The sequence below is a fragment of the Dasypus novemcinctus genome, chromosome 21 (assembly GCF_030445035.2).
Source record: "Dasypus novemcinctus isolate mDasNov1 chromosome 21, mDasNov1.1.hap2, whole genome shotgun sequence".
NCBI lineage: Eukaryota > Metazoa > Chordata > Mammalia > Cingulata > Dasypodidae > Dasypus > Dasypus novemcinctus.
Genome location: NC_080693.1, coordinates 58,638,990 through 58,659,977, shown reverse-complemented (window position 1 = coordinate 58,659,977; position 20,988 = coordinate 58,638,990). Strand labels below are relative to the sequence as shown.

Sequence of the window (20,988 nt, the reverse complement as noted above, 5' to 3'; positions counted from 1 at the left end):
CTATACATATAGTTCTTTCAGCTCTTCTGTATGTCTGAAAATTTTCATAATAAAATTTTAGGGGAGGGGAAGAAAAAGAGTAAATAAGATATGGATTACAGACCTAAAGGAGAAAGGCAAAACTAACATTTAAACTTAAAGTATCCATAGGAAATTATGTTCATGACCTTGGTGCAGGGAAGGATTTCTTTAGACTTAAAAGTAAAGCATTAATAAATTCACCTAAATTTTTAAAATTTAAAATAAAAGACAGCCCTATAACCTCAAATACTACAGCTACAGTATTTCCCAAATATCCGTAACTGAAGTTGTAAATAGGCACAGTGATTTGAATGTTGAATAGTCTTTCAGAGACTTTAGTAATAGTTTTTGCCCAAACTAATTAAAAGAAAAATCTACCTAGAATTGTTCTCTTGTCCCAGATTCGATCCCTTGCTGAGCTTATAGGTAAGCAGAGGACACCTCTCTTTGGGGGCCATAAAGTAAAGAAAGCTGAACATAGTTTGATCAGTGCAACACATTGAAAATACATACCTTTTAAAAATTAACCTTTAACTTTAAAAAAGGGAGGGTGAATAAAGTTTAAGTAAACATGAATTAACACACAGTGTTTAGCAGCTAATATTGCTCATGGCAAAAGCTCCTTATCTATTGCCAGGGTGTTTTGGGTTTTTTTTTGCCTCATAGATTTGGCCAGCTCAGAAGGCTGAGCAGGGTAGTCTGTGACCAGGGTTTTAAGAAAAGTGAGCCTAAAGGGGATAGGACACAAGATGGTTTCGTTCTTCACCTGGAGCCTGTTGAATCAGCTGAGGATTTTTAACAAGCCTTCATGGCATTGGGCCTAGGTCAGAACCAAGTAGTAGCCATCTGGATTCTGCACTGGAATCAGTAAAAGGGACAATTGGGATGAGACCGGCCCCCCGGCGGCCACTACCACTCTACTCCCAGGGCTCCAGCAGCCTGGAATGCTGCCACACCAGGGTTCTTCAAAACCTTGTTCGTGTAGCCTTCCTGTGCCTGGATGCCAGGCCCTGGCACAGCAGGGGGTGGTCAGCCAAGCAATCTGACTAACCAGAACCCCAGCAGACTGGCCAGAGGTGCTCTGTACTCTATGATGTTGGCGGGGGGAGCTCACCTTCCCCTGTAGATAATAAACTCCCTGACAAGAGCAGTGGGGGGCAATTCACCCTCAGCAGAGTGCATGTATTCAGTCACATTTTTCCTAAACTGTAACTACCTTTTAACAGTCTTGTCTATCTGACCCACAGTTGACATTCAGCAGACATTTGCCAGTTGATTGGGACACAGCCCCACCTTTACACCTTCAAGGAACCTGATGTCTTTTAGGGAACGAAACACTCTGAGCAGCCTTTTTACCCTTCTACGGCCACCAGATACATCCCACTCCTAAAACCCCTACCTTTCTTCACCATGGCCACAAAATATGATTCATCCTTAAGATTCTTGACCACCTGCAAGGAGAAGGGACCTTTAGGACAATCCTGAGCCAAGCAAAATACACTAGGGCTGGGGAAAGGAAGCCGGGCCTGAGGAGGCCTGCTGTAATTCTGGGGTGGAGTTGTGAGCAAGGCCTCTGCAGAGTCACATGGCAGGAAACACCCTTTTACCTGGTCACTGAGGAGGATGAGGATGCCCCCGGGGCCCTGGTGAAAGATGGTGGATCTGAGCAGCTGGGAAAGCCAGGAGCTGCGCCAGTTTCCCCATCAGCTTTACAGCACTGAGCTCATCCAAAGAGATCTCTTGGTAAAAGCCTGAAGGGGAGGGTTGACAGCACCGAGGCAGGGGTAGGTGGGGAAAGGGGGTCCAGATGAAGGAGGGGGGGGAGGATTAAAAAAAGAAAAAGTCTTGTGGATCCACTGAGTCTTCCCCTATTTCTCACCTTTGAAGGGGCCTCAGGCTGAGGGGAGAGAGATTCCCTGCCCACAGGAAGCCCTCAGGCTGAAGAGACTAAAAGACACCTACCTATGAGCAACTGAAACCCAAGTACAATAACATGGTTATGATGGATTAACCCCACATACAAATGGGAGGTGGGGGAGTAGATCATGTCTACCCAAGTAGACATTGTGGAAGGAGAGAATCTGTCACGGCAAGGAGAGAATGCCAAGAAGGGCATCCTAGGTCCCAGGTATGGTGGGATTGCCTTCTTCCCAGGTCAGAAGAGGTTTCAGGCAGGCACACCTGAGTTTCTTGTCTTCTGGGGAAGAGTTCTGAACTTCACCTGAGCTGGGGTCCTTAGGAGCCTCATTCTCTTGCCTTGAGAGCTCCTGAGCCACATGTAAATTCAGCTGATGACGGATGGACCTAGGCCAGGAAAACAGTTCACGTATCAGGCCTTCGTATCTGAACTTGGCTCCCATTTCTGGCCTCCATCCCTGTGAGAGACCCCAGCTGCCTCCCCAGTCTCGGGGTGGGGGCAGGCAACAAATATTTCTTAGGCATTTAACATGCTGGACTCTTGGGGTGGGTGAGAAAAATCCATTCTGTGCCCCCAGAAACTGAGTGACGAAGGAAGTCGCAGGAGGCTGACTGACCTTTCAGCCCAGCCCTGCCAGCCTTACTCCTAGGCAGATTACTATCCTTGGGCCTAAATTTCTTCCACTAAAAAACAGTGGGATTAAAGTGGTCCTTCAGGTGCCTTCTGGCTCTAACACTCAGACTATCCCTGCTGACTGGGTTGGTGAGAGCCACTGCGGTGCGGAGGGGCCCCGGCTGCCGGTGCTCAGCACCTGGCTCTAAGGGTGTTGAAAAGACGTTTCCTGGGGAAACGGACTTTGGCCCAGTGGTTAGGGCGTCCATCTACCATATGGGAGGTCCGCGGTTCAAACCCCGGGCCTCCTTGACCCGTGTGGAGCTGGCCATGCGCAGTGCTGATGCGCGCAAGGAGTGCCGTGCCACGCAAGGGTGTCCCCCGCGTAGGGGAGCCCCACGCGCAAGGAGTGCGCCCGTGAGGAGAGCCACCCAGCGTGAAAAGAAAGAGCAGCCTGCCCAGGAATGGCGCCGCCCACACTTCCCGTGCCGCTGACGACAACAGAAGCGGACAAAGAAACAAGACGCAGCAAAAAGACACCAAGAACAGACAACCAGGGGAGGGGGGGAAATTAAATAAATAAATAAATCTTTAAAAAAAAAAAAAAGAAAAGACAAGACGGATCCTGTCAGCAGCGCCGCAGATCTGGATAAGGTCCTGGCGGGTAAGCTTCAGCAGATCAGCGCCTGCAGAGTCAGACAGGGCCAGACTGGGGGAAGAGGCCTGGGACCAAGGGTGAAAGGCAAGAGACACGGTTCAGTATTAGTCCACAAAAAGTCAAAGTATGCTTGGACACAAGGAGTCAAACTTGGATTCCCACCTTAGCATTGCGGCTGGCCAGCTGTGTGTCATTGGGCAAGTTATTTAACTTCTGTGGGCCCTGTCCTCAAGGGGTAGTATACAAATCATATGAGCTCATCCATGAGAAGAACGCCTAGCAAGTGCAGGGCAACTCCAGGTCCTCGGTAAAGGTTAGGTGAAGGGCACACAGCAAGGCAGGACGGACAGGCTTCCTGCCTCAGTGTCCTGCCTTGTCCCCTACAGGTCTGGTGCACCCACCAGACCTCAACCTCACCAGTGAAGTTGGCCAGCATCCGGCAGTAGCTGGAGAACCGGTGCCAAAGCAACCACTGCTGTGTCTCTGGGATGGATGCTCCAGGGTTCAGATCCTGCGGTATAAAGAGGACAGTCCAAGTAACACCATAGACTCATCCATTAGGAAGCCCACAGATGGGGAAGGGGGAGGAGAAACACAGTCCCTGCCTTTGGGAGCCCCAAGACTGAGAGGGGAGGCTTAACCTGTTTTGGAGGAGCCGCTATCCCTAACAGGGAACTGACTTGCAGCCTGCGGCCATACCACATCTGCCCACCAGGGGGCAGGGCCAAGCAGTTATGGAAAGTGAGAGGAAGCCCCAGAGGCTTTAGGTTGGGAAGGGAAGACTTTACCTCAACTGGGCTGCTCGCGGTGTCCAAAGCGAGTGGCAGTGAGCAGAGGCTGCAAAGATAAGCAGAGACTCGGGCTTCACGGAGCAGAGCAGCCACTCTCCTTCCCTACCCCCCTACCCCGAGGGCTGCCAGGGGATGCAGGGCCTGCCCATGTCTCCCCTGACACATTCCCCCGGAGGTGCAGGGCTGAGACGCTTCACCGCAGCCATCCCAAGGCCAAAGGGCTGGCAGGAGAGCGCCCATCCTGCCTCACCTCTCGGGGGGGTCAGGAGCTTGCAGGTGGGAGGGGAGGTCAGAGCCAGAGGGCTGAGTGGCGGGGGGAGTGCTGCCCTGGGCTCTGGCCACGGAGAGCACTGTGGACAAAAAAACAGCAGGCTGTTCACTCACCTGTCAGGCACTGACAAGGGTATCTGCCCCCAAAGGGAGACCCAGGGAAGTTCCAACACAAAGGAAGAGAGTAAACCAGCTGGAGGAGCTAGCTGGTGTGTGCTGGGAGGGAGGGGTGCTCCGGGTAGAGGGAGCAGAGTGTAGAGGTAAGTGGAGGCCTCGGTGCAGGAGCAGCAGCCTGGAGGCGTGGTCTGCAAGGCCCCTGGAGGCCTTGAACAGTAGGAAATGGGTGGCACCCCTGAGGTGCGGGGTGGGGTGGGGGGAGGGGGTTCCCCTGGAGCAGCCGCAGCCCTCGAGGCCTCAGTTTCCCCCTCTGTACCACCAGGACCTTTCCTCCGCTGCCCCCTCCACACACCTCCATGAAGACTGGGCTCTCACGAGCAGTCTGGTATTTGCCTCTCTGGTGCAGGGGCTGTTTCTCAGTCTTCTCCCGGTCAGTCTTCAGTTTCCGGTCAGCTCCTCTGGGTTACAAGAGGGTGACAAGGAGGCATCAGAGGCCCCCTGTTTACCTGCCTACTGCTCTTTAAGAGGCTCCACCAGACAGGCGCTGAAAAAGATTGAGCCCTTCACTCTGTACTGAGGAGACAGTCCCAGAGAGGGGCCCGCCAGGCAGCAGGGCCAGGGCCCGCGCAGCCAGCGAGGCAGGGGCAGCGTGGTGGGGAGGGGAGGGCAAGCCCGGCGCTGCCTGCACCTTGAGCACCTTGGTGAGGCAGCCAGCCGAGTGCAGGTGTTCCAGCGGGAGCCCCTTGTCACTGGGCTCGAAGGCATTGATCCGGAGGCGGGAGGGGACGCCTTTCTCTCCACCTTTCTTTTTTTTTTTTTTTTCCACCCACCCACCCCTCCACCTTTCTTTCGAGGTGTGAACTCAGTGCTGATGCAGTGAACCTGAGGCGGAGATGACGCAACGAACTGACCAACAGAGCAAGAGAATCGCATCCATCAGCCATGTGGGATCTAAGCCCCCTCTCGATTTAGAGGTGGAGTGGATATCACCATCCCAGGGGCCACAGGATGGAGGAATAAAATATGGATTAGAGAGGACTTACTGGTATTCTACTATAGAAGTGCTGTGACTCTAGCAATGGAAGAAATTGTATCATTGATGTGGAGACAGTGGCCACGGTAGTGGCTGAGGGCAGGGAGAGGGAAGAAGCGATATGATGTGGGGGCATTTTGGGGACCTGAGGTTGTCCTAAACGACGTTGCAGGGACAGATGCTGGACACTATATATCCTGCTATAACCCACTGAATGGACTGGGGGAGAGTGTAAACTACAATGTAAACTATAATGCATGCCGTGTGGCAGTGCTCCAAAATGTATTCACCAAATGCAGTGAATGTCCCACGGTGATGAAAGAGGTTGCTGATGTGGGAGGAGTGGGGTGGGGTGGGGTGTGGGGTATATGGGCACCTCTTATATTTTTTAACGTAATATTTTTTGTGATCTATGTATCTTTTTTTTTAAAGGCAATTAAAAAAAAATTTTTTAACCCACAGGTGGCTCCAGGCCCCACCCATATGCAAGGGATTCCAGCCAACACTTGTTAGTTACCTGCCTGACATCTGTCAGTCAGTTGCCCCACAGTCCTCCAAGCCCAACCAGTGTCTATTCTTAAAACATCTCTTTATTAGGTTCTTTTCTCTTGTTCAAAACCTTCAATGGCTCCCCATGGTTATGGGTTGAATTAGGTACCCCAATTTAGACCTGTTCTTAGTCCCTGTGGGTGTGAATGCATTGTAAATAGGACCCTTTGAAGATGTTATTTTTAGTAAAGGTGTGGCCAAACTGAATCAGGATGGGGCTTAGATTACTGGAGGCCTGATAGGGAGAAAGCCACAGAGAGGAGCCAGAAGCCAGAAGCCAGCAAAAACCTCAGAAGACAAAGGAGAATACATCGCTCTGTGGCAGGAAAACCAGGGAACTCGAAGATTGCCAGCCTGCCGGAACACCAAACACTGACTGACCCTGGCAGGAAGCAAGCCTTCCAGCCTCTCAAATCCTAAGGCAAAAAATTCCCATTGTTTAAGTCAACCCATTGTGTGGTCTTTCTCAGAGCAACTGGAAACTAAGACAGTCCCTGACACTGCCATTCCAGAACCCTAAAGAGTCAAGGCAAGCCTCTGGCACACTGCTGTCCCTCACCCACCAATAAACCTATTGACCCACTGACCCACCTGGCCAGTCTAATCATAACCCCACACACCTGCATAGCTCTCCCTACGCGTTGTCTCCCCACTCAAATCCAACCAAGACATACCCTTCTGGGGTAGGGAAGTCAGGCAAAATATATCATGTCCAGTTAAAGTTGAAGTTCAGATAAAAAACAAAAAAAATTTAGCACAAATATGCCCCAAATATTGCATGGGACATACTTATACTAAAAAAGTATTTATCTGAACTTCAACTTTAAGTGGGCATCCTGTATTTTATTTGCTAAATCTAGCAATCTTCTCCAGGGAAGCCTTCCTGGCCTGCCATCTCACATGGCCGAAAGCCTCTGCGTCCTGCTTAACACTAGGATTCCAGGGCCCGCTGCTGCCCTCCTTCCATCCTATGATGAACAGAGTCTAACTTTGCAGGTGAAGAAATGAAGGCTCACAGAGGAGGCTCACCTGATTCTTCGTGAAAATACTTAGCCTATGGTGGACACCCAGAAAAAATGGCTTTAAAAAATATTGTGTGGTTATAAAGGGAAATGCATACAATGTAGAAAGTGTGGAGAACACTGAAAAGATATAAAGAAAAATACAGGCAAGCCGACATGGCTCAACTGATGGAGTGTCCATCTACCATGTGGAGGGTCCAGGGTTCGATGTGCACAAGGAGTGCTCCCCGTAAGGAGAGCCACCCCACATGAAAAAAGCACAGCCAAGTGGTGCCCCACACACGGAGAGTTGACGCAGCAAGATGATGCAACAAAAAAGAGACACAATTTCCCAGTGCTGCCAGATAATGCAAGCAGATGCAGAAGAGCACGCAGTGAATGGACACAGCAAGCAGACAACCTGGGGTGGGGGGGGGGGGGTGGGGGGGGGAGGGGAGAGAAATAAATAAAATAAAATCTTAAAAAAAAAGAAAAATATGGGCATGTCCTACTATCCCATCTGAGATAACCATGTTTGTTTCTTCCCATCTTTTCTCTACACATACACACACATATATATCTACACACATTTTCTTTTACAAAACAAGAATCAAATTTTAAATACAAGTTTCTGTTCTGCCCTTTTTCACTTACAGGGAAGCAGTTTCCCTTTATTTTTTCAGAGATACATATTTTTTAAATAACACTGCCTTGCTTTTTAATAACACTGCTAGGTTTTAACACCCAAACACTTCCCCTTTCCCCCTCCTCTCATTCCCTGAGCAAGTTCCAATCTGCCCACTATCCCCGGGAATCCAGCAGGATTCTGTCTGGAACGATATCACACCATCCTTGTCCCTAGGTGGCCTGCCCCTCTGCCAAGGGTAACGCTCCCAAGGTTCCTCCACGCTCTAACGTCATAGCGTCGCTCCTGCCCTCTAAAGGACCCCTGGGCTGCCCCGGCCTCAGAGACATAATTTTTGGTGGATACATAATTTCCATTGTATGACTGTACTCTAACTTATTTAAAAAGCTAATCCTTTTCCAATGGGCCTTTTAATTGTTTCACATCTTTTAAAATGAAGAGTAACACTGCCATGAACAGCTGGTAAACATATCTTTGTGTTTTACTTGAACGCTACTACAGGATAAATTCTTGAAGGGGAAACTACTAGGTAAAAGAATACAACACATTACATTTAAACAATTTTGCCTGAGTGTCACCCTACAAAATGGGTACCTCAATTTGTACTCCTAGGACCTGAGGATCCCTTTTTCCTCAAACCTTACTGTAGCAGTTTGACACTATTGATGAATTCCAAAAAGAAATATTGGATGTTTATAAACTGATCTTTTCCTCTGGGCATATTAGATTATTTTGGCTTCAGAGGTTTACTTGATTAAGTAATTCCTTGATTAAGTAATTACTTGATTAAGTAATCAAATAAACCTCTTGTGTCAGTAGGGCATTGGTGGGTGGGGACTTGCAGATGAAAGGCATGGCAAAAGACAGAGTTGAGGGTTTTTGATGTTGGAGTTTGATGCTGAAGCCTTAAGCTGGAGCCCTGGAAAGTAAGCTCACAAGGGAAAGAGAAGCCAGCCCCAGAAAGAGAGGACCCTGAGCCCAGGAAGAAGCAAGCCCTGGGAAGAAAGGAACCTTGAACCCAGAGAGAAGCAAGACCCTGGAAGGGAGGAACCCAGGAAGTCTGAACCCTGGCAGACGTCGGCAGCCATCTGGCTCCAAACTGTGAAAATAGACTTTGGTGAGAGAAGTAACTTATGCTTTATGGCCTGGTATCTGTAAGCTCCTCCCCCAAATAAATACCCTTTATAAAAACCAACCAGTTTCTGGTATTTTGCATCAGCACCGCTTTTGGCTGACTAATACACTTACCAATAATAGTTTTCTTAAAAGTCTTTGGCAGTTTAAATATATAATTTTTGTGTGTGTGGTACATTTGTTGCAATTGATACAGACATTTTGGAGCACTGCCACTGAGCATAGATTATTGTTTACATTGTAGATTATACTCTCTCCTGCACTATTTTGTAATATATATATAATTTTAATTAGCATTTCTCAGGCTGGATTTTATGAGGTTGAACTATCTATATCTACTGGCTATTTGTATCCTTATATAAATTGCTCATTTGCCCATTTTTCTATTGAGCTTTCATCTATTTTTTTCTTATTGATGTATAAGAACTCTTTATATATAAAATGATATAACACATTGTATGTCATTTATGGGAATTTTTTCCTATCTGATGACCCCTTTAAATTTTGCCTATGTATTGCAGATCATTACTTTCCATAAAGCTAAATACTACTCTTTATTTCTTCCATTGCTTTAATGTTTAACAAATCCTTCCTTACACTGAGACTTGATAAACATTTATCACATTTTTTTCTTCTAGTTGCTTTCTGGTGGTTTTTTTTTTTTAGTTATTGACCATATATAAACAGTAAATGTATAGTAAAAGTTGTGAACTTATAAAACAAGCATGCATAACATCATGCAGGCCTCCCGTACATCACCCCGCCACCAATAGCTTCCATTGTCAAACATTTGTAACAAATTATGAAAAAGCATTGTTAAGGTATTATTGCTAATGATAGTCCATATCTTGCTTTTGGTGTATTTTTTCCCCAACCCACCTTATTATTTTTGTTGTTGTTCACAAACCAGGCAGTTTATCTAAAGTGTACAATCAATGGCATTTGGTGTAATCACAGAGCTGTACATTCATGATTCTTTTTTTTTTTTTAAGATTTATGTATTTATTTATTTCTCTCCCCTTCTCCCCCACCCCCCGGTTGTCTGTTCTTCATGATTCATTCTTATTGTCCCCTCGCTCCCCCCCACATTCGCCTTCTTCCCCGCCTCAGGCCCGCCTGCAGGAAGAGGGAGGTCCTCTTGGCCGGGTCCCAGTGAAACTCCACGGTGTTGAGTTGTGAGGGCGGCACTTGGGGTTCTATCACCTCCACGGACAGTGGCACATCTGCAGGCGTGGGGTGGCAAGCTGGGAGTAAGGCTCAGCCCTCTCCACCCCAAGGGCTTCTGAGCCAGAAAGCAGCCCTGGAAAGGTCCCGGGCCCTCTCGGCTCACCCACCGATGTCCAGGATGCGGTCCCCAGGCCGGCTCCACCTCCACCCCTCCAGCTGCTGCTGCTCCGCGTGCTGCAGGCGCCGCTCACGAAACTCCACGCGTGCCACGCTCCGCAAGCCCAGGAGGCTGTGCCTCGCAGGTCAGAGGGTTCCAGTCCCCACATCTGGGTTGGACCAACCATCCCACCTGCACCCCCACTTTGCTTCCCACCCCCAGGCTGCTCAGATGCCCACCTGCCACTCACAAGCTGAGAAACAGGGGAAAGTAACCTAGAGGCCCCAGTGCCAGCTTCCTGAGCTGTTCATCATGTCCCACCTGTAGGCCACCTGTAGGCACTCTACCTGTTTCTTTTCTTTTCCTTTCCTCGCAGCACTTAGAGTCATTTGTAAGAGAATGACTGCGTAACTTTTTTTTTAATGAATACATGGTGGGTTTTTTTTTTAAGATTTATTTTTTATTTATTTCTCTCCCCTCCTCCCCCACCATTTGCTGTGTGTTCTTCTGTGTCCACTTGCATTCTTGTCAGTGGCACCAGGAATCTGTGTCTCTTTTTGTTGTGCCATCTTGCTGAATCAGCTCTGTGTGTGTGCAGTGCCACTCCTGGGCAGGCAACACTTTTTTTTTGCGCCACACGGCTCTCCTTGCGGGGCGCACTCTTTGCGCATGGGACTTCCTTACACGGGGGACACCCCTGCGTGGCAGGGCACTCCTTGCGTGCATCAGCACTGCACGTGGGCCAGCTCACCACACGGGTCAGGAGGCCCTGGGTTTGAACCCTGGACCTCCCATGTGGTAGACGGACGCCCTATCTGTTGGGCCAAGTCCACTTTCCGACTTGTGTAACTTTATGTTCCACTAACCCAGGAGAATGCAAGCCCTTGGTGGGGGGCACAGGGGACTACACCTGTCTCTTTGCTGCTGAATCCCTAGGTCACAGAACAAATTCTGGCAAAGAATGGAGACTAAATAAATATTTTTTGAGAGAAGGAATCTTGTATGTGAATAAAACCAAATATATTTCTAAATCTCCATTCTGTTACTTAGCAGCTGTGTGTCCTTGAGAAAATACTTAACCTCTCTGTGTCTCAGTTCCCACAATTCCTGCTCCCCTCTGAGCTGTTGTGAAGGTCAAATTAAATGATAGGCTTGAGGGGGTCCTACCTGACAATGGCATCACAGCAATGACAGTTCTGGGGAAGGGGTTTACCTCCCTTCAGCAGCCGGGGGCCCTGGGCGACATCATCCACCTTGTGGTTGCAGAGCACCTGCAGCTCACAGGACTGGCCTGGGAACAATCGGGGCGGGGGACGGCGGGGTATGAACACCACTCCGAGGTCAGAGGTGGTACATCCAGCTCAGCCCACCCTGGGCCCAGCCGCCAGCACTGGCTGCCCCCCAAACCCTTCCCAGCCCCAGGGCTGGTGTACCCTGGTTCAGGAAGCTGAGGGTCTCTCCTGCTCCTTCGTGGCTGGCGAGGTGGCCGCACAGAGCACGTGCTGGAACACGGGGCAGGGGGCTCCGTGCCGGGGACGTTCGGCAGCTCCTCCTGCTTCAGGTAGGGTAAGGGCAGGGGCTCCCTGCCAGGGAGAGGGGGGCACTGCTGCTGCGGCCCTTGGGAGCCTGGATTCTCTATGCCAGACCTTCCCTCCGGGGAGCCTGCAGGGTCCTGTGCCAGGCGCCCGGTGGCAGCCAGGGCCTGAGGGCTCCAGGAGACCCTCCAGGGGTCAGTCTCAGATTCGTGCCTGCCGTTTCAACCTCAGTTTGCCTGATACCCAGAAAAGGCCCCTCCCAAAATGTCTTGAGTGGGTGGGTGCTCAGGGTCTTTTGAGATGTCCCAGGACCCACCCAACTCCAGAGTCATCTGACCACTTCCCCACCCCCAAAGGAGCCCAGGCACAGGAAGCCCACTCCCCGGATTTGAAACCCAGGCCACCCCACCTTCAGACAGGTCCCTTCCTGGGGGGTGGGAAGGGACCCAGGCCTTACCTGAGCAGGCTGACAGGGGACCCGGGGTACAGGTCCCCAGGACTGGGCCACAGGTGCTCCTGCTGGTTGTGCCAAAACAGCATCTTGGAGAGGAGGCAGGGCCCGGAGCGCGCCAGAGGCTCAGGCTGGGCAGGGCGGGACCCCTTGCTGCGGGCCGGCCTCGGCCTTTACGCGCAGCCGCCTTCCGCGGGAGGGTGGCGCCCGGCCTCTGGCCCGCTGAGCACGCAGGGGCTCTAGGAAGCTAGCGACTTGTGGGAGCAGACCAAAATGGGGGACGTCAAGAACTGGCGGCCCCAGGGCTCTCCAACAGTCATTAACTCGAAAGGGAGATGGGGGGACAGAGATGAACATCCACTCTGCCTCTGTCCCCAAGGGGCCCAGGGACACTGAGGGGCAACCTCAGCTTCAAGACTGACCCCAGAGCCATGGGCCACACTGAGTCCTGAAGACACATGAAACCACCGGAAGGAGTCTGTCCACTCCAGGGGACAGGACAAGCAGACGCTCAGCATCACGTGGATCCACAAAGGGCCTTCGCTCCTCTTGGCCTCTCCCCTCGCACCACCACATGCAGGTGCAGTGACGGCAGAACACCTGTCCTTTCACCGGAGGCCGCCTGGCTAGCGGGACTGAGTTTACAGAACACAGCAGGCTTGTTGTGGAAACACCCAGGGGTGGTGCTTCCCCCCCCCCAGGCAGTGGAGGTGGGGGGAGCAGCAGAGGGGCTGGTCCCTCTACCCCACTCCCCGCCCCTGGGCATGAGTGGACGGTGTTTATGGTGCTTCCTGGCCCACTCCCAGCAACCGTTGTCACTGTGGGGCCCCCTGCGCCCACCCCAAAACTAGTGGGTTTGGCAAAAACAGCCCTAGGAGCTTGCAAAAATCAGAGAGGGGACTCTGAACGTGTGGCCTGACCTGGTGTGACCCTGGCTGTTCCAGCTTGGTGACACAGAGTGGCCTGTCTGGGGAAAGGGGAAAGCCAAAGGGGTACCTCATCTCTAGGTACTTGTGCCCTTGGTCCTGTGCATGCGTCTTCCTCCCATGTGGCCAGGTAAAATGGGAGCAGGGAGAAAAGGGAGGGAATGGGAATATTCCCACCAGGGGCCGAACAAACCCGAGATGCCCCGTCATGAGCTATCTCCACTACAAGAATGATCCATTGCCCAAAGTTGGAGTTGAAGTCACTGGGCGCTCATCAAAGCCTCCAAGAGAGGTCAGAGCCGGATCCCAGCAACAGAAGGGAAGGGGGAAAGGGAGGGATGGAGGAGGGCTGGTCCTGGCCTGGGGAGAGTAGGTGATCTGGAGTGGGGGTGGGGCAAGGCTCCTGGCTGTGGGGCAGGGAGATGAGCAGGTGGGATGGAAGCTTGTGGGAGGTGTGGAGGCAGACGGTTGAAGTTGGCACGGGGCACTGTGATGGTTTTCGTGTGTCACCTTGGCCATGTTACAGTTTTCAGCTGTTTGGTCAAGCAAGCACTAGCTTTATTGTTACTGTGAGGATATTTCGTGAACTTAAGTCATCAGTAAGTTGATTGCATCTATGGCCGATTATGTCTACCATCAACTGAGAAGACTGCCTTCAACACAGAAAGAATTCTCATCCAGGAGGCTGAAGGTCTTAAGAAAAGGGATGATTTCAGCAGTCAGAAGGGAGAATTTCTGTATCTTCTTCAGCCAGCCAACATCTCCTGGGGAATTCATTGAAAATCTTCATCAGGGTTCCTGGCTTGTAGCCTCCCCTACAGAATTTGGACCTGCCCATCCCCACAGTCATGTGAGAAAATTCCTATTAAAAATCTCGTTTTTACGTATGTATAGAATGTAATATATAATACACATTATATAAATCTATACCTCTTGTCAGTTCTGCTTCCCTAATACAAACGCCAATTCCAGACCCGCCCCCCCATCTCTGGGTGTCCCCCTTCTCACTCTGAGGACCACCTCTGGCCTCTCGCTCTCTGCCCTCCCTCCACCTGCCCATCTCGGTCTCTGGGCGCCTCACCCGTCCATGTGCGGCTGAACGCACTCCTGGTTTTCCTGGGCCCTCCCCCACAGCAGCCAGTCATCACCATCTCAGAAACTTCCTCCAACGTGGGACATTTCAGGGACGATTTTTAGGGTGCCATCTTTTTTTTGAGGTGAGCATAAAAGTAACCATTTTAAAGTGAACAATTCAGTGACATTTAGCACATTTACAGTCTTGTGCAATTGCTACCTCTATCAAGTTCCAAAACATGTTCATTGCCCCAAAAGAATCCCAGGACCCACTAAGCAGTTGCTTCCCTTTCCCCTCCCTGCCCAGCCCTTGACAACTACCAGTCTGTGGTGATTTTTTTTCAAAGATTTATTTTATTTATTTACCCCCACCCCCATCATTGCTTGTGCTCACTGTCTGCTCTCTTCTCTTTAGAAGGCACCAGGAACCAAAACCAGGACCTCCCATGTGGAAGAGAGGCGCTCAATCACCTGAGCCACCTCAGCTCCCTGGTTTATTGTGTCTCTCATTGTCTTTCCTCTTTGTGTCTCTCTTGTTGCGTCAGCTCACCCCTCCAGCTTGTCTTCTCTGGGAACCGAACCGGAGACCTCCCCTGTGGCAGGCAGGAAGCCAATTGCTTGAGCCACATCTGCTTCACTGTGGTGATTTTTTTTTTTTTAATGCACTTTTCCCCACCCAAAATGCTCTTAACATTTTCTAGGGCATTGCCTAACCTGATCTTAATAACGTGCTTTGGGGTTCCCTAAGCCAACAAAATAACTTACGAGCTGCAAAAACTGCTGAGAAACAACAGTTCAGTGTCGTTCTTCACCTTTGTCCAAACTGTTTTGTTTTATATCCCCAGGCAACATCCCAATCTTGAGAGTGGGAGAGAGAGGGGCTGAGAGGTGAAGCATTCTGCATTCACTCATTGATTCATTCGTTCAACAGAACGCTGTGGGGGGGGGCCTGGGCCGTCTCCTTCACGCTAGTGTGTGAGACTCCAGCGGTCCAATCCGCCCTACTGGGGGCTCAGGCCTCCCGGGTTCCCCCTCACACTGATGGCCAAAGGGCCTGGGAACGGAGTTCCAGGTAAAATGAAGAGGAAAGGAGTGGATGAGAGCTCATGTCCACAGACACATACACACACGGGAGGCAATGCCTGTGTGTTCTGCGTGTCTGTGTGCACAAAGGCCCCCGCCCCAGACAGGTGGTGCCATCTCCCGGCAAGGAGATGAGCTAGACCATGGGTGGGCCTTCGGCGCCCTCCGAGGCTCTCTCCTTGATTTTGGCGTCTCGCTCTGCATCCCAGGAAACGTTTCCTGTAGTCTCGCCACCACCCCTCTTGCAGGAGGGTGTGCGCCTGCGCCTGCGAGTGTGCATGCCCACGCGAAGGCTCTCCGGCGGGCAGGGGAGTTTCTGCTGGAAAGGCTCGTTCACTTTCCAACTTGCTGCCTGCTCCTTAACCCTTCCTGCAGCGGGTCGGGGCCTTTGGACCAGGGCACTTTTGTTGCCCCTGCCTGCCTCTGCGCTGCACAGCGTCCTCAAATCCCTGCACAGCAGCCGCCCCCGTGTGCAATTTGTCACTGTGTATTTTGTCTAATGTCTGTTTCCCAGCAGAGTGGAAGCTCCACGACGGTTAGGGCTAGAGCAAGTGACTTAACCCTCCTGCGCCTCCTGCCTCTGTGCCTCGACTCAGAAAAGGGAGTGATGAAAGCCTCCACTTCATAGGGTTCTTGTGAAAACTGAATGGGCTGATAATCGAGCCTTCAGTGAAAGCGGGTGTCTTTTTCTCCATTGTATCCCCAGTGCCTGGGACGTTATAGGTTTATTTTATTTATTTTTTTAAAGGTTTATTTTATTTATTTCTCTCCTCTTCCCCCCACTGTCTGCTCTCTGTGTCCATTCCCTATGTGTTCTTCTATGTCTGCTTGCATTCTTGTCATGTGGCACAGGGAAATTGTGTCACTTTTTTTTTGTTGCGTCATCTTGCTGCGACAGCTCTCCATGTGTGCATCACCACTCCTGCCTGGGCTGGGCTTTTTTCGCACAGGGTGGCTCTCCTTGCGGGGTGCACTCCTTGTACGCAGGCAGCACTGATGCGGGCCAGCTCACCACATGGGTCAGGAGGCCCTGGGTATCGAACCCTGGACCCTCTATATGGTAGGCAGATGCTCTATCAGTTGAGCCACAACCCCTTCCCTAAGTTTATTTACACTTTTAAGTGTCAGTGTGTAGAAGGTCTATTTAATTAATAAGTGGCTCTTTGGTGCTCAGTATGACTTCAGGCTGCCTTTCAAACTCTATACCTTATGAGGTAGTTGCCTTTCCCCTGCTACCCTTCCCAAGCTCAGAGAAGTTAAGTAGCTAGCCCAAGGTCACATAACTAGGAGAAGTCAAGATTGGAACCCAGGCCGTCTGGGTGGCCATCCCACTCTTAATCACTGCACTGAAAAGCACCCTGCCTGAACACGTGTGGAATTTTAAAATGAAACCCCAGGCAACACTCCATCTGAAGAGTTGAACAGAGATGCCTACTCCTGCCCCAAAGAAAGAGGGACCGAGAGGGGCAGCCATCCTCATTCAGACACTCATTCCACGGCACCCAAAGAAGTGTCAGAGCCAGGAACCTGAGCCTCAGCCTTCCCTGCTGCAAAACGGGGATATACCACTTAGGGTGGCTGGACGGCTGGGGTTGGGGAGATGGGGGCTTTGATGACCGGGCGGGGAGGGGCCGGGGATTGGTGGCCTCCTCCCGCATAGGGCTAGGGGTCCTCCGTGGCTTGGGAATGCCCTCAGGATATGCAGCAGGGCCGGGAAAGGCATTGCAGGCATGGGCAGCAGCTGGACCTCAGAAGAGGGAGGAGGGAGGTAAGGGTGGAGCCCCAGACCCAGGGCACATTCACAACACCCCTTAGGACCGTCCCCATTTTACAGACTAGGAAACCGAAGTGTACAGCTTGTCAAAGGTCACAAGCTGGTAAGGAGTGGACCAGCCTCTGAGTCACCTCTCTGCTCTGCACATCTGCCATGCAGGCCGTCACCCAGGCCAAGACACAGCACAGCGTTTGGGCAGAAGGACTGAAGAACCCTCCAGTGCAGCGAGCCAAGGGCCTTTCGAGACACAGGAAGCACTCCTTGGCAGAGAACCCTCCGTGGCCTTCCATCAGCCCAAGCGCCATTCTCAAGCGGGCTGCGGGAGCCCCTAGGGAACCCCGGCCCGCCTTCCAGGGCATCAGTGGCACACAACAGTTAATGGTCAAAATCATTCTTTCATTCGAAAAACTAACACAGATCATCTTGGAGTCGAAAGCAAGGTTTGCAGAAACATTTAATCTAGAGTCATGCCTTTAACTTCCTTTCCAGGGTGAACCCCTTGGCCTCCTCCACGCCGCCCCTCAGGGTACCGGGGTCTACTCAGCTGAGCTCCGGTGGGCAGGAAAAACCCAGTTCCCCAGCGCAGCCTTTAAGGCCGTCAGTCCACTTTTTCCTCTTTCACTACTACTACCCCTCCCCGCACACACCTGCTACAGTCACCCAACTTACCAACAGCTTCCAGAACAGGCTTCTCTGTCTCCCATCTCTGAGCCTCTGTCCGGCCCCCTCCTCTGCCTGGACACTCTGGCCCCTCTCCCCTCCAGTCCCCTTGATGACCTCTGCCAAAACTCAGCTCCAGGTGCAACTGCACTGTCCCCTCTGCTCCCCACCGCTCCCCGCCCTCAGGCAGCTCTGACAGGCCCTCTGCTCGACCGCACTCTCTGGGTTAGGACTTGTAGGAGGACCCAGAGCGCAGGCACCCCTGGTGCCAGAGCCAGGCACTTAGCAAGAGCTCATGGTTTCGATGTCTCAAGTGCAGGCACAAGGCGGCTGTGACGGGAGCACACTGTGTCTGTCATTAACACCACTGAATTGCATACTTGAACGTGGTTAAAATGGGAAATCGTAGCCTGGATATTTGTTACCACAATAAAAATGGAAAAAACAAATGTAGCCCCACCAAGACTCCCCCTGGGCAGGCCTGGGCACCGGACGTCCAGCGCTGCTTTCTGTGCAGTCTGCAGGGAGCAGAGGGGGGGCTGCTTCTGCTGAGTCTAGGCTCTCCCCACCAGAAAACCTCTACCTAGGAGGGGCAAACAAACGACCCCAGGGAGCTGGTTCCGTCCTCTCCCTCCAAGTCCCTTGGACATCAGCACTTCACAATGGACCCAGCAGGCCAGGGGCATCTTCACCTCCAACACCAGGACCCGGTTGCATTCCAGATGTCGGTCTCCCTCGTTCCCAACTCTCAGCAGCAACCCCACCCCCACCCCAATCTGCACTTGGCTCCTCTCAGGCAAAAGATCTTCCTTTGGGAATTTGGGGCCCCCAGTGCTTCTCTCTCCAAAATTCTAGCCCTTAACGCTCCCCCACCAAACGACGAGGCTCCACCCCCTTGCCCACCCCAAAGTGATGACATGGCTGTTACCTTGGTAACGGATGCTCCAGTGGGTGGGTAGAGGGAATGGACAAGAGAAAGAAAGCAGTGGCTTCAGGGCACTATTGGAGGCATGGAGCAGGAGGAGCAGCCAGAGGCTATGACAACCCCCCACCCCATGGCTGCTGTCAGCCCTGCGTCCCCAGACTCAAGTGAAAAAGAAACAGAAGGAATGCGCGTCTTCCTGGAGAGATGGGTGTTCTGAACTGAGGAGAGGGAAACGTCCCACTCTAGCACCGCCTCACGTAGGAACAGGTCTCCCAGGGGGCCTCGGCTTGGGGGGGCATACACGGGAGCCTGTGTTTTCCCTTCTAGGGAGCCTGGGGCATGGAGGGAGGGAGGAGCTCCTGCAGGGAGCATTAGGGACAGTGCCACCCGCTGAGGGAGGGTGGCTCTATGCCAGGGTCCCGCAGTCCAGGGGCTGGTGGCAGCAGGGGCTGGGGGCCCTCCCCCTTCCCCTGGGGACCTGGCTGTCCCAGATGCCACAGCCAGGAAGTATGTCAGGCACTTGCATAAGTGTCTTCTATATTTCCATGAAATCATAATTACCGTTGCCTGTCATGGGCCTTAGCTCATTAGAGAGATATCTGCCTGTGGGGCTCCACGGTGGACTGGTGGGGGGAGGTAGGTGAGACCTCTGTGTCCCCAGCCCTCATGACCCTGGTCCTCTTCTGAGACTCGGCTCCCAGCCACGATGGCCCGCCCCACCCCAGGAGCCCCCTCGCTAGAGCTGGGCTCTGGGAAAAGCCAGCCACTCGGGTTTTCAGCACCTTACTCTGCCCACCCCTCCCTTCTGGCCTCTGAGTCTGAGATGGGACCATGTCCCTTCTTCCCTGGGAGAAGCTAGACCAGCTGCCCCTGCCGTGTCCCCGAGCCACTGCAGTGGGGGTTGTCAGCACTGAGAGAAATGACTCAGACCTAGCTAGTTCGTGAAGAACCACTGGGAAACACAAAGGCTGCAGGCCAGAAAGGACACCCAGAGGTCATGGGATTCAGCCCCCTTCCCGCTGTGTGCCTCCCTCCTCAGGCTTCTGATGCTCAGACCGGGGGGCCCCAGGGCCAGTCCTCCGACTCCCTGGCTTTCCTGGGTGGGCGGCACTGCTGCTCCTATGGGAAGTCCTTTCCGTGTCTAGAGAGAATCTTTGTCCATGCGTAGCCACTTCTTCTGGGTTGGATTCCCTATGGAATACCAGGCTCCAAATTGCTAAGGAAAGTGAGGAAGGAAGATGTTTTCTTCTCTCTACTTTAGCGAAAGCACTGGGAAACAACAAATCTCCCAGAAGGAAAAAGGGAAAGAAAAAATAATAACTTTCCCTGCCTATCTCCCCTGGGCTAAGAGCCACACTGCATTATCTCCTTTTTTCTCCTAACACCTCAGTGAGGTAGGTACATTCTCCATTTTGCAGACAAGGAATCAAGGCTCTAAAAAGATTCATGATCTGCCCAAGGTCACACAGTGACTTGGTGACTGTATTAGGTATCGAACCCTAAGGAACCCAGAGCTCCTGCTATGTGTGTGGGGGGAGTCAGGGAACTGGGGTACCACATCTCCAAGAGGTGTCTAAACACAGAAGCCCCTTCTTGATCAAACCCAGGGGACCAAGCCCCTCCCCCCAGCCCTCATGCCTGCCCTTGCCCTCCTTCTGTCACTGGTAGATAAATCTCTACTCCTGGACACAGTAACCTGAGCAGCCCCCCAATGGTGAGCTCATCCTTGGGAGGACCGAGATAGCATGAATGGGTAAGTATGTCATGGGAGAGGAGGTGGCAGCCCCTCTCTTCTAGGGCTGGCATAAGGCAGGACCCCCGTCACCACCTTTTCCCTCCCTGGCTGCCCCTGCTACTTCTTTACCCAGAGTGGAGGAGACCCTGGAGGGGGGAAACTTAGATCCAGTGAAGTGTTCTCTCAGCCCCCAACCTACTTCTCTTTCCTTGGAAAGGTCAAGAGATGACACTGGACATCTTAGGGCTAGAAAGAACAGTAGGAAACGGGGCTGGAGGTGAGGGAGGGGCCTTGGGGAATTGCATTAGAAGAGTCACCTTCAGGCCAGGTGGAGAGGGGCCACCTTGGAGGGCAAGACATCACCCACCTCCCCCTACCTTCTCGTCTAACTCCAGTTGGGGTAGGATCTTGGGAAGGGGGGTGGTGTCTCAGAAAGTTGTGGGGACTTTAGGTGTGGGACTGAGGCCTCTTCTCCGCTTAGGTCCAGGCACCAAGCCTGGAAAGAATAAAATTGTCCTGCTTTCCAACCACAAAGGAGGACTTATCTGACCTGGCCTTTGACCTGGATACCAAGTCGTCCCTTCCCTGCTTCAGGAAAGCCCTACCCCGTAGTCCATGGTGTGTATATTTGTGAGGATGGCCTCTCCAGCACAGTCGGACATCTGTTTAACGGGACAGAAGGACACCAACTCTTCCTGCTCTAACGTCATCTCCTCTATCTGGAAGTCCTAGCTTGAATCTCCTGTCCGCT

General features: G+C 52.0%; 1 protein-coding gene across 1 annotated transcript; it reads right to left on the bottom strand.

The window, feature by feature from the left end:
- Window positions 1-841: 841 nt before the first annotated feature.
- On the bottom strand, window positions 842-20,947 carry LOC101433694 (transcription factor CP2-like protein 1). Its single transcript, XM_012523866.2, is given in 15 exon segments — window positions 842-879; window positions 978-1,031; window positions 1,421-1,472; window positions 1,629-1,691; window positions 3,167-3,237; window positions 3,627-3,720; window positions 4,704-4,852; window positions 5,078-5,188; window positions 5,230-5,269; window positions 9,867-9,973; window positions 10,085-10,206; window positions 11,302-11,365; window positions 11,508-11,534; window positions 11,537-11,657; window positions 20,843-20,947. Coding segments are annotated over 15 exon segments (1,218 nt in total).
- Window positions 20,948-20,988: the final 41 nt, after the last annotated feature.